Source organism: Macadamia integrifolia, chromosome 2 (assembly GCF_013358625.1).
Source record: "Macadamia integrifolia cultivar HAES 741 chromosome 2, SCU_Mint_v3, whole genome shotgun sequence".
NCBI classification, from domain to species: Eukaryota; Viridiplantae; Streptophyta; class Magnoliopsida; order Proteales; family Proteaceae; genus Macadamia; species Macadamia integrifolia.
In genome coordinates this window covers 892,864-905,306 of record NC_056558.1, presented here as the reverse complement: position 1 = coordinate 905,306, position 12,443 = coordinate 892,864, and the positions used below count along the sequence as shown (strand labels likewise).

At 35.4% G+C, this 12,443-nt stretch overlaps 2 protein-coding genes across 2 annotated transcripts in view; both read right to left on the bottom strand.

Annotated features, from left to right (window-relative positions):
* LOC122067926 (probable hexosyltransferase MUCI70) overlaps nucleotides 1-847 on the bottom strand; it is a 2,612-nt gene extending 1,765 nt beyond the window's left edge. Inside the window, exons 1-2 of the mRNA XM_042631767.1 lie at nucleotides 421-847; nucleotides 111-314 (exon numbers count right to left, since the gene is read on the bottom strand). Of these exons, the coding sequence (XP_042487701.1) occupies nucleotides 111-314; nucleotides 421-667 (451 nt within the window). The 5' untranslated portion in view covers nucleotides 668-847. The remainder of the gene's footprint in view (nucleotides 1-110; nucleotides 315-420) is intronic.
* An 8,921-nt stretch (nucleotides 848-9,768) lies between these two features.
* On the bottom strand, nucleotides 9,769-10,987 carry LOC122090625 (probable carboxylesterase 18). The gene has a single exon (XM_042660267.1). The coding sequence runs from the start codon at nucleotides 10,927-10,929 to the stop codon at nucleotides 9,895-9,897; it is 1,035 nt and encodes a 344-aa protein (XP_042516201.1). The 5' UTR covers nucleotides 10,930-10,987; the 3' UTR covers nucleotides 9,769-9,894.
* Between the last annotated feature and the right edge of the window lie 1,456 nt (nucleotides 10,988-12,443).

The window sequence follows — 12,443 nt, the reverse complement described above, 5'->3', positions numbered from 1 at the left end:
TTTTTTTGGCCCTTCCAGAATTTGAGCTGGAAGACTGTAACAGAATTCAGGTAAAATTAAGCGGATTGAAACAGTCAATTCAATAATTTAATTGAATTATTGAGACTCACCAGAATCACTAACAGGGAATTCCTTCATGACTCCACAAGGAACCTCCACCTGATCATCTCTGTGATCAAAATAAAAAATCCTTTCTTTGGTACTAAAATTCCCTGCAAAGCTATCAGCTTTCTTTGACAGATAACTCAGAGTCGATGTAGAAGATGATGAATTCATGCAGATTTCTTTGATATCATCCAAGACCATGGAATAATCTACACAAAATCACAAAAACCCATCAAGGAAAAATCAATATCATATCAAAATCATTGATAAAAAAGTGAGAATTAAAAGGGAAAGAAGTGGAAGAATTGATGGAACCTGAGAAAAATACAGGGGAATTGCAAGAGGAACGCAGAGTTGGGATAGCATACTTGTGTTCTCCATAGTTTGGTGGGTAAGAAAAGAGGGATTTCTGGATTGGATTGAAAGGTGAAGATCTGAAGATGCATTTGGTTGAAAGTGTGGAATAGAGAGCAAGAAACAGAGTTGTGAAGAGATACAGAAGAGAGAAACAGAAGCTTTTGGATTGGAAGAGGAGAGAGGTTGACCATGCTCTCCTTCCCATGAATCAATTGTCTCTCTCCTTCCTATGAAGGAATCGTTACGCTAAATATATAAATTTATATACATTTTGGTTTCATTTCATGAGGTTGGGTTTTACTGGGTGAGTTCACATAGCAAATGAAGGCCTTGTAGCCATGGAATCTTGTCATGTGCAAGCTTAGTTGGAATATCAAAGTCTAGAATCCACATTTTGGCCCCTTCAATCCTAACCAGGGGCAGCTCAGCTGTGGGGCAGGTATATCTGGCTATTAGTATCGATTCACTCCGACCCCACCCCCCCATATGGTGGGTTAGGAATGGGTTTGGAATTAAAAACTGGGGGAGGTGTTTTCTGTTAAGGAATGCGATTTTTGCATATGTACAAGGGTCAATTTTTCATTTTATGGAGGGCAGGTCGACGATGTTGCCCCACGTGTTTGGACTTAGGAGCCAAACTCCCCATAGGGTTTCATATGTTAGTGGATGGGTGTGAGAAAAAATCTGCACATTAAACCAATGGTAAAGCATAAAATGACATCATTCATATAGGACCCACATATGTCAAAATAGGAGAGACCGAGAGAGTGCCAAAAATTGGCCTGAGCTAACCGATCAATTGAAGCTTGAAATCAATCAATTATTAAACTTGACAAGCTCAAGACATCAATCGATTAATATTAGGTATCCTTGGTGAAAGTTAGTGGCCCAAATGCTATTCGTGTATAGCCTGATTAGCCTATTTAAGCCATTTTATAACCTAATTAATCAATTAATCCATTTAAATCACAGAAATGGTGAGTCCTACACATGTTTAATTCACGGGTTGATTTAGGTTATAGGATTGGAAATTATTTTAAGTCAGACCTGCCCCAAAGCTGTCTAATTGTCACCCCTACACCCTATCAAAAACAGATCACATGTGGAATTGTCTCAATGAAACAATGAAAAAGGATTAAGCCCACCCATCAAGAGTTTGTTTTTTTTGTTTTTTGGTTGGAGTGGAGGAGGGGGAACCCTTAATACTTGGGAATATAATACGTTTGATTCCTATTACATGCAGAGCGAATAATGATAAATTAATGTTCACCTAACTTCTAACAAAGAAAAAATAAATGGCTACCAATCAATTGTTAAAAAAGCTCATAGGAGTGGGTTCTCTAAAATATAATGTGACATCCGCGTCAACATGATGGTTAATGGGAGTGCATATAGAAGCATCATTTTGACAAATGTTTTATCGATGAGCCTATCTATTGGGTGTCTATTGGTGATTCACTTAGCTGTATCAAGGTGGGGGAGGTGGGGTGAGACGTGGGGGCAATAATGTGACGATTTTGAAATTGAACATCTAATAATGGATTGGATTTATCACCTATCAAATTTCAAACTCAAAGCCTATTAAATCCCTGTCCATATATGAAAATGCACCACTATGTGGCCTGAGCATTGACATTCTCCTTCTTTTAGTTTTTATTTATCTATTTATTCATTGTCAAACTCTTTTTATTGAAATTTGACATGTGAATAGACAATATGTGGACCTACCTTCTAGAATATTTCAACCTCATATATATATATATATATATATTTTCTAATTAACAATGGGTATATAAGCTTTCGACCTGACTAGTCTAAATGTTCATATTGATCCCACAACCGTACAGACTGAGTCATACTGAGATTGAATGAAAATTATTCAACTTTCACTGAAAATAGTGAAGAGTACTAAACACCCCGTGTGAGTGACCTCAATAAGATAGAAAGAGTCAAACTTAGAACCATACGCTTCCAAAGACGAAGATCCCTTGCCAACTCGACTACCCTCTTGAGGTTGATTTCAACCTCATTTGACCACCCACATGGCACAACTATAGTCATACCCATTCATAAAATCTCCTTTCTGCCATCATGCTATGATCGGTGTAAAGGTAATCCTTAATTAGGTTGGCAAAACTTTACACAAAAGAAAACAAAATATATAGAAAAGCATTCTAAGCAAATCGAGTGATTCAATTATGTTAAGGCTAAGTGCATGTCTTTTTCCATTGAATGATCTATTAAATAAGTAGTTGCGTTTTCTAGAAAGGCAAAGCACCCTGGCTTTGCGCATCTGCATCTCTTAATTTATAAAATTGCAGCATTGTTTTTAAATATTATTGACCCCAGAGTGTCGAAGTGCTGATTAATTTGATTTTATTCTTAATATCATGATGTAGATACCCGAACCTCTGTAGTTTTCCTTCTTGTGATCACATATTTATCATTTTTATTTGATTTAGGCAAGTTAATTTTTTTTTTCCATAATATCATGTCATGATTCTAAATAGTTTCTACACAAAAAAAAAAAAAAAAAAAAGAATTTTTTTTTTTGTAGATAATCAAACCTCAGTAGTCTTTCTTCTTGTGAATCCATATCTTACCAATTTTATTTGATTTCAAAAGGCAAGAAAGTTTCCTTTGATTATTACCATCCTAATTGTAGATACCCAAACTTCAATTGTGAATCCATATTTCACCATTTTTAGTTGATTTCCAAATGCAAGAATGTTTGAAAGATTCAGCTCACTTCCGAATGCCAAGGATCGTTTGTAAACTTTTTGCAATGATAATATCTCATTGTGAATCAGGTGATATTAAGAAATTATGGGATAAAAAAATTGAAGCAATGTTATAAGACATAAGGAAAACAACTGGCACAATTGAATACCATACATTACCCAATCTACTTTATTCCTTCAGTTCTCTTCTATCTTATTTTTTTGTGTTCCATATTTTAGTCATATTTGATTAGTTGGATTATGTTGAGTTTGTGTTTGGTAACATTTCTATTACAGGAACAACATTTCGTATCAAAACTATAATCTTACGTTTCTGTGTTCAAAAGTTATTTTTTGCCTAATAAATGGTGTTTGGTAAACCTGTTTCATAAACAGTTTCCGACCGAAAAAAACAACTACTTAGCCAGTTATCAGAACTTGTTCTGATAAAGACGTCTCAGTCTAAGTTCATGTATCTTTTCACCTTAAAAAAAAAAAAGGGGGGTTCATGTATGTGTAGTTTATAAGGCAAGAATGTAAAAGACACCATTTTGGTTTAATATAGGTGCATATTGGGTATAGATCTCAATCACACAAGTGAAAGTAAAATATATTCATACATCAAAATAATAAACTATAAGTTGACTGATGATTCATTCCTTCTCCCACGCATTTGAGTTACCCATGTCATGTTGTTCTCACTTAAATCATTCTTCAAGTTGAGATTCACAATTGTTCTCGCAAGAGTTTTATAGAGGATCAGATCTATTAAAAAAAAAAAAGAAACAAATATTTTTTTTGGTAAAGAAAAAAATAAGCAAATATAAGTTCAAATCAATGCCATCTTATGTCTTTGAATCTCAATACAGATGAAACAGAGTAAATAAAAAATTTCTCATTTCCTGGTCAACTGTTTGAATGTTGAATCATTGCAAGGTTCAAAACCCCATCTTCATCTATTAATCTGATAAACTACTAATCCTCTCTTGTAAATGAGAAAACATGTAAAAAACATCAATAAAAAAGATAGATTCAACAAAGCAAGGAAATTTAGAAGAGAAATCTCTCTTTTTCTCTCTCAATTGGGGAATTCAAATTTGAACTTTCACTGCTTTGAAACCCAATTTGAAATCACATATTTTCTGAAGAGCGACTTCATTGTAGATTATACTAAAAAAATAAGAAATTCCTCATGAATCCAAATCAGTGGCATCTCATGACACATAACATAACAATCAATCTAAAAAAAACCCTTCAAACTACATATCCAACAAAGCAAATTGGACAAAATCAAAAGAGGAAATAAAAGAAAAAACAGAATCCCAAATCATAGAACTATAAAAAAAAAAAACACATAGAATACCTCATCAAATGGATATCATTGTGAGTTGAGAAAAATAGATGCAAGCTCCTAACCTATAAGCTTTCTCTTCATAAACAATCAAACACCTGAGCCTCGATCATACCGAAATACCATGACTTTCATAAATTAATAATACTTAATAATTAATAATTACTTCCCCCTTTCTACTCAGCGTTTTCTTTTTCTCTTTAAAAGCGATGAAAGGTGATTGAGAGAAACTTTTTTTATTTTCTTAGAAATTGATAGAAAGAAACGTTACTACCATAAGGGAGGTTAGATATTTTGAAGGAGGAGGAGAGATTTTAGGAGCTGATAGAGAGAGACTTGCTATAATGTATTATAGAGATAATACAAAATTTGAAAAGAGATAAATGAAAAGAAATAATGGCGTAATTAGTGAGGAATTTCATGCTAGAAAATCTATTATAAACCGCCCCCTATTGTGTGTTATTATGTGCCCATGACTTGATTCCTAGTTATTAGGGTTTATTTCCTTTAAAACCTCCCTATCCCCAAATAAATTTGTTTCTCCAACGTTTGGGGGTTTCTAGGAATGTTAACATTGAATTTAAATATTTAGTCTTTTTTTTTATTACTAATTTAAATATTTAATTATGAGGGGTAATCATGAGGTGAGGTGGCAAGCTGAATTAAGGCTTTCATAATAACAATTTTGTCTCCAACGTTTGGGAGTTTCTGGGAATATTAACATTGAATTTAAATATTTGGTTAATATTTATAGAGAGAGAGAGAGAGAGAGAGAGAGAGAGAGAGATATTATAGAGTTTTTTTTTTTATTATAGAGATTTAAAGAGGATTGATGCTCTCTCTCTCCCTCTCACCATATTTATCTTTGTAAATCTCTCTATTTTTTCTCCCCATGCCTCTTGTGGGTTATTATGTGCCATTTATTTATTTTTTATCATTTTTAATACTTAATAATTACTCCCCCTTTCTACTTCCCAAGGTTTTTTTTTTTTAATTATTTTTTCCTTTCACTATTAAAATTGATGAACTCTCTCTCTCTCTCTCTCTCTCCATATTTACCTTTGTAAATCTCCCTAATTTTCTCCCCATGCCTCTTGTGGGTTATTATGTGCCATTTATTTTTTGTCATTTTTAATACTTAATAATCACTCCCCCTTTTTGTTCCCCATGTTTTTTTTTTTAATTATTTTTTTCTCTTCAATATTAAAATCGATGAAAGAGGATTGATGAAAAAACTCTCTCTCTCTCTCTCCCTCTCTCCATATTTACCTTTGTAAATCTCCCTATATTTTCTCCCCACGCCTCTTGTGAGTTATTATGTGCCATTTATTTTTTTTATCATTTTTAATACTTAATAATTACTCCCCCTTTCTGCTCTCCACATTTTTCCCCCCTTTCATTTGGAGGGTTTTTTGGTCAATAGGGTTTTTTTTACTATGTCGATAGGCTTTTCTTTCTTTTTGAAAAATATACCAAAGACGGGGAGTACGTACTTTTTAATAGTAGTATGATATAAAAGATATAATCAACGTGGCCCCTATTACTAGGTTGTGCCTCTTTCCTCTTACTCTCATATTTATTTTATCATCTCTCTTCTTTCCATCTCCCCTCTCCTCCACTTCTAACTATTTGGACATTTGCTATTTTGTTATATATGGATCCATTTAGTCGACTCTCTTAAGTTGGGATAAGGCTGAGTTTTCTAGTGGTTATTGTATTCAATCTAGCCCTTGTGTCCATATATGCTCATGTATCACTATCATTGTCATGTGGATTAAGACGATTTTTATATCAATATTTTTATTATTTTAAATTTTGGAAAATTTTGTCATAATCAAAGTTAGTGAAAAAAAAAAAACCAATCTTATATTTTACACTTCTAATATAGCATATAAGCATATATTTTCTTTCAATGTGGTTAAAGTCTTGTCATTTCACGTTTAGGTCATTTTTAAAAATTTTGTTGAAATAATTTTTTTACTCGACTCAAAAGAAATTTTGAGAATAAGATAAGGGGCAATCGAAATAAGGTTATAACTTTTCTGTTAATCAAATTAGTTACAATAAGATGCACCCTTTAAACTTTTGTGATGTTCAAAATATGTCAAATTTTTTGTAAACAAAAGAAAGCGTAAAAAGAATACTGGGTAATGTTATGATAACAGTTATAAAGTGTTAAGTCATGATAGCAAATTGGTTACACTAAGATGCACCCTTTAAAATTTTGTGATGTTCAAAATAGGCCAATTTTTGTGTAAACAAAAAAAGAAAGCGTAAAAAGAATACTGGGTAATGTTATGATAACAGATATAAAGTGTTAAGTCATTATAGCAAATTGGTTACAATAAGATGCACCCTTTAAAATTTTGTGATGTTCAAAATAGGTCAATTTTTGTGTAAACAAAAAAAGAAAGCATAAAAAGAATACTGGGTAATGTTATGATAACAGTTATAAAGTGTTAAGTCATTATAGCAATTATTTTAGTCTAATTTTATAAAATATGGGATGATTTAAACATGGTCAATTAAAGTGAGAGATTTATTGAAATAAATTATGAAAAAAACAGTTAAAGTAGTAAAAAAAAGAAACCATTACAATTTACAAAACACTTCAAAGAGACAAATCCCTAAATTCTGGCAAATAAAATGGATGCTTAAGTATTGTAGGAAAAAAAACGAAGAAGAAGCTCCAATAGAATTACTCAATTGGACTCTTATTTTTCTTTGCTTGCTTAAGAGAAGGTGGAGAAGATTGAAGAGTGTGAGGGGTGAGATTCTGAAAACAATTTTAAAGATTGAATAGATTGAATAGATTGAGATATTAAAAGCCGAAATAAATACTTTGCATTCAAGAAATTTACAAATCAAGTGTTGAAGTGAGAAATAAACTTGTGAGGTGAATTAACAGGCGGCACAAATGGGTGCATAGGACTAAACATCGACGGTGTGTCCATCCTTTTCCTTTTTTAAATAAGAGATAGGTGGTAGTTGAGGGGAGTAGCTATAAATTATAATTGCATTGGTGGTTGTTGAATTTATTGTCAAGATATTCTCACCACATACTCACATAGGTCAATTGGAGGTGGGGAAATGCCACCAAAATGTTGTTGGTTATGTCACACCACTTTAAGATATTGTAATGAGATTTATTTATTTATTTTGTTTTTTTGCAAGACCCATGGTGGGATTAGACAAGGACCCGAAGGGGTTAGACAAAGACCCATAGATTGATAGTAATTCTAATCATTGAATATCTAAAAAAATATTTAAATTGACGATGTGTTAAATTCAAATAACTATGTATGTCCATTTATACATAGATATATATGTATATTCATGTATATCTAATATTTGTCAGTCATTCACCTCTTGGCATAAATGCATTATGTGGTTTTTTATTTTTTCTTTATTTTGTTATTTTGCCCAAATTTGATCAAGATGAAGCTTGACACATGAATGGAGACCCCGTGATCCACTTACTCAAACAAATTATAATTTCGTCAGCTACTTGACTATCTAAGACCTACCTAGAAAAATCTCTACATACCGACCAACATAGAAAAACAATTCATGTTTACCAACATAGCCATTTTAAAAGAAGAAAAAATTAAAATCATGAGGCAAAATAATTTCCTGCTACTTGACAATCTAGGAACTACCTAGAGAAAGATGTCCCATCCCATCACAAGCTCTCACCTCATATTGTTAAGAGTGGAAACTACCCCTCTTTGGGCATATGATAGTACCCATCCATGCCCATGATCAAGGAAATCCTCCTTTACTCTGGATGAGGTGAGGGGGAAATATGCTCCCATATCATAATGGAATAATATTTAAGAAACTGAATCATAATCTTTAGAGATTTTTTCTCATACTAATTAAAGAGGGGAACACCCTTCCTTTTGGTAGCTTGTTGGTGCATTGCCTCCATACCCAAAAAAAAAGGGTCCATTGCCTCAGATTTTGTTTCATCTAAAAATAGTAAATTGTTGCATAAAAAGATAACCTTGTCATTGTGTCACAAGTGGTTTTTCTTGAAAAAAACATTTGCACCCACTTCCATTCTCCATCAAATTTTTTTACTCTTCTCCTCAAAGGCCGGCATTCACGAGGAAGTTTTTCCGGCTAGAAATAGGACAAGCAAAAAAAAAAAAGAAGCCGTCAAGAGCATTTCAAGCAAAGATTTTAAACTCAGAATCAAGAATCAAATCTTTCCCTATTGATCCCAAAAACCATAGATGCAGCCCTTCAGATTTGAAAACTAGTGATTCGGTCTTAAAAACCTTAGAATTTGATCGTTCCCAATCGCCAGAATCAAAATTGATCACAACCTATCCTGATCTGAATCAACCAATTGCACCGATTCGATTCCAATTTTGTAAACCATGATTCCCAAATAGGGAACATTTAGATGAAAAGCTGATAAAAAACTCTTTCCTTTATTATCCATTCTCCAGCTGATCCTCCTTACTACAATTAGCCTAAACAAAACTTATAGCACCTCAAAAACCTGTCTCCCTCTCACACCATCACGTGCACACCACAAAAAGCATAAATATATATATATATATATATATGTGGTAGAAGATACCGGTAGTCCTATTGACCTCATTGAATAATGTTGTCCGTATTATGCTATTACCGGCCTTTATTTTTTCTTCATCGGGAAAGTATTTTGTTACAAGAAGATCATGGGCGATCCACAATTCACATAGGTAGGGGCAGAACCATAGAAGAAGGTGACACCTTCCCCCACCCCACCCCACCCTACCCTAACCCAACCCAACATTTTGTGGAACACTTCATGCCCCTAACCCTACCACAATCCTACAAGCAACGTAAATACAGTGAGAGTCTACAGAAACGGTCACTGCAATGGTGCAGTGATCATCGAGTGGTTGAAAACACTTAGACATACAGCCCAAGATGCTGTCAGTCATCTATATTATCACTGCATCATCATAGTGTAGCAGAAGATTTTACTGTGTCTAAACATGTGCCTCTATCCTACGAGTCTAGCACAGAAACCATCCATTGGTGCAGAAGTGAAAAAACCGTGTAGCCCTCCCCTTTATATCCTGAAGATGCTCCCTTTTGTTTAGCGTACTCTATAATCAACACTAGCTGGCAGACACATGAGTGTAAAATAACCACCACAACCCTCCTAACCGATGTCCGAGTGTGTGCTCTCATTGGCTGGGCCGCTGCCACAAGAGCCACTCTCTCTTATATAAATAAAGGAAAATAAACAATAATTTATTTTAGGAATAACTAACTAATAAGCACAACATAATCCAAAGATTAATACATTAATTTGTACTCTTTTTTTTTTTTTAGGATTTTTGCTCAGTTCAAGACCTTTTACATACGTGCAGAGGATCCATACTCCTTCTCACATACCTTACGAACGAAATCCATGGCTTCCCCGAAAAACAGGGAAGATTCCGGCAACTCTGGAAATACGTAAAAAGCATGAATTCCATTTGGATACTCCACAAGCTTCGTTTCCTTTCCAGATCTCTTCAGCCACTCGTAGAACTCTCTCTGCCTATCCTGCAACGGATCGAACCCTCCAACCACAACCATCGTCTCCGGATACTGCACTCCCCTAATATCCACTGCCCTCGGCCCCGACACATTCACCGCTTCATGATCTCTGTTCTCTCCTTCCGGCAAGAACACTTTCCACATCCAATCCGTCCTCGCTGACGATATGATCGGCGCATTCACAAGCCTAATCTCGGACTCCGTCGCCTTTTCCCCTCCGAAGAACGGCTGTATCGAGATCTGTCCGATCACTCTAACTTTCTTGAAATCAGCTTTCCCAGATCTGATGGCGACATGGTGGGCAAGGTTACCCCCGGCCGAGTCCCCTGCGAGGAAGCATCGGGAGAGATCAGCATTCGCCGGGAAACCCAACTTTTCCGGTTCCGATTCATCGAGGAATTTAAGAGTGTCGAAGCCATCGTCGTAATGTGAGGGAAATCGATGTTCCGGCGAGAGGCGGTAGTTAACGGAGACGACTACAGCGGGGAGTTTAAGGGCGAATCGACGGCAGACAAAGTCGTAGGCTTTGCCATCAGCGCTGAGGAGAGAGAATCCTCCGCCGTGGAAGAACAAAATGACGGGGAGGGTAACACCAGAGGGGATTTCCGTTGGTGTGAAAAGGCGAAACCAGAGGTTTCTGTTAGCGTCGACGGTTATGTCGGAAGTTTTGACCCCTTTGAAGGGCGTCGCGTTGGCGGGGACTTTGGGTTCGAAGAAATTGACCAAACGGCGGTTGATAGTCCCGTCAGAATTGCGCACTGTGTCTGAAAAGACGTTGAGTAAGGTGATGATGATCTTCATCTTCCATGGAAGCACAAGCGACCCTGCCGGCGAGTTTCCGGTTGACATTTTTTCTCTCTTCTCTTTTTCTCTCTCTCTCTCTAGTGCTTGATCATGGATGGGTTTGTATTATATAGTGGACGGAGATCTCGAATTCTCGATTTCTCGATTTCTCGATTTCTCATCCATAGCTGTATCATTACAAGTCAAACGTAGGACGGTAGGAGCATCTAAAAGGGTAAAATAGTAATAAAATCACTCGTTACTAATTGCGCAGTAGTTTTCTTAATCGGGTGTATTATAGTGGATCCATGACTTGATCCGGGAAAATATATGATCCATAGATCATAACTTGTGCCCTAATTGTGGGGGCGTGACTGCGTGAGTGAAACAGTTTCTTTAACAGAATGAAACAGTTTCATGCGCTTCTCTCATGCCACTTAAGCCTAGAAAGCATGGTTAGCCTCAAGGGTGTCAGTCCCAAGCCCGAACCCACTGGAGCAATCTGGCCTAACAGTTAAAAATTGGTCTGATCCGCACTTATTAAATGTGCTGGGTTTGAGTTAGGCCCGATCATAAATAGATAGTACATGCTGTAAGGGGTATGACCAATCGATGCTTGCCTAACTCAAGTCATTTACAAGTTGAACTTGCCCTGGTACGTTTAATAAATCGTTTATATGTATATTTTGATTTTTTGGAGATAGAATAAGGTATATATAGTTATTTTTATTAATTATTCAATGCAATCAAGTGTAAAGTCTTTTCTAAATTGTTGATGATTGAATAAAATATATTAAAATTTTTAAATTCTATGACAACTAAAGATTGTTTAAAGCCCATTTAAGACTTCATTGGTGCATTAGCTTGTATAAGGCCTGATTAGCTTGGAACCTGAACAAGCATGACTCATTCCTTAAATAGGCAAATCACGGTGCAAGGGTACATGCTCTTCTAGGCCCGACCGCCCTAGTTAGCTTCTTGTACATGTTATACTCTGGTCTTCATTCCACTCTTCATCCCACTCAGATTGGCACTTGGGGGATTGGGTGTTTCCCGAGTTGGTGCCCTGACATGGCTAAGAGAGGAGAGGTATGGAGTCCAGATCAAGTCCTTGTACGAGAATCATTCTCATACGGTGCTTGATCCACACATAAAATCTACTCAATTTCTCTCTTCTTACAATAGGCTTATACATTGACTGAATTCCAAGTGTGGATTAGGCATCATTACGAGGACTTGATCCAAGCTCAGAGGTGTGAGTGGTTTACTTCACATGCAATTATTATTTGAGAGATTTGAAAGAGAAAAACTCCATGGCCTTTAAACAGACTAAAATATTGGAACATGGTTATCTTATTCCAACATCTTGTTTCTAACTTTTTTTTATAATGTTAATTTAAAAAAAAAAAAAAAAAAAATGAACCATGAACACCAAACAGAAGATTCCAATTTCATGTTCAAGTGAAACGAAAAAACATCAAAAACATTTTTTTGGATGACTTTCAATCGCAGCCCTAATCTAATGCAGTTAATTGCACCGATCATTAGATATATAGAAGATATGATATACATGAAAAGGT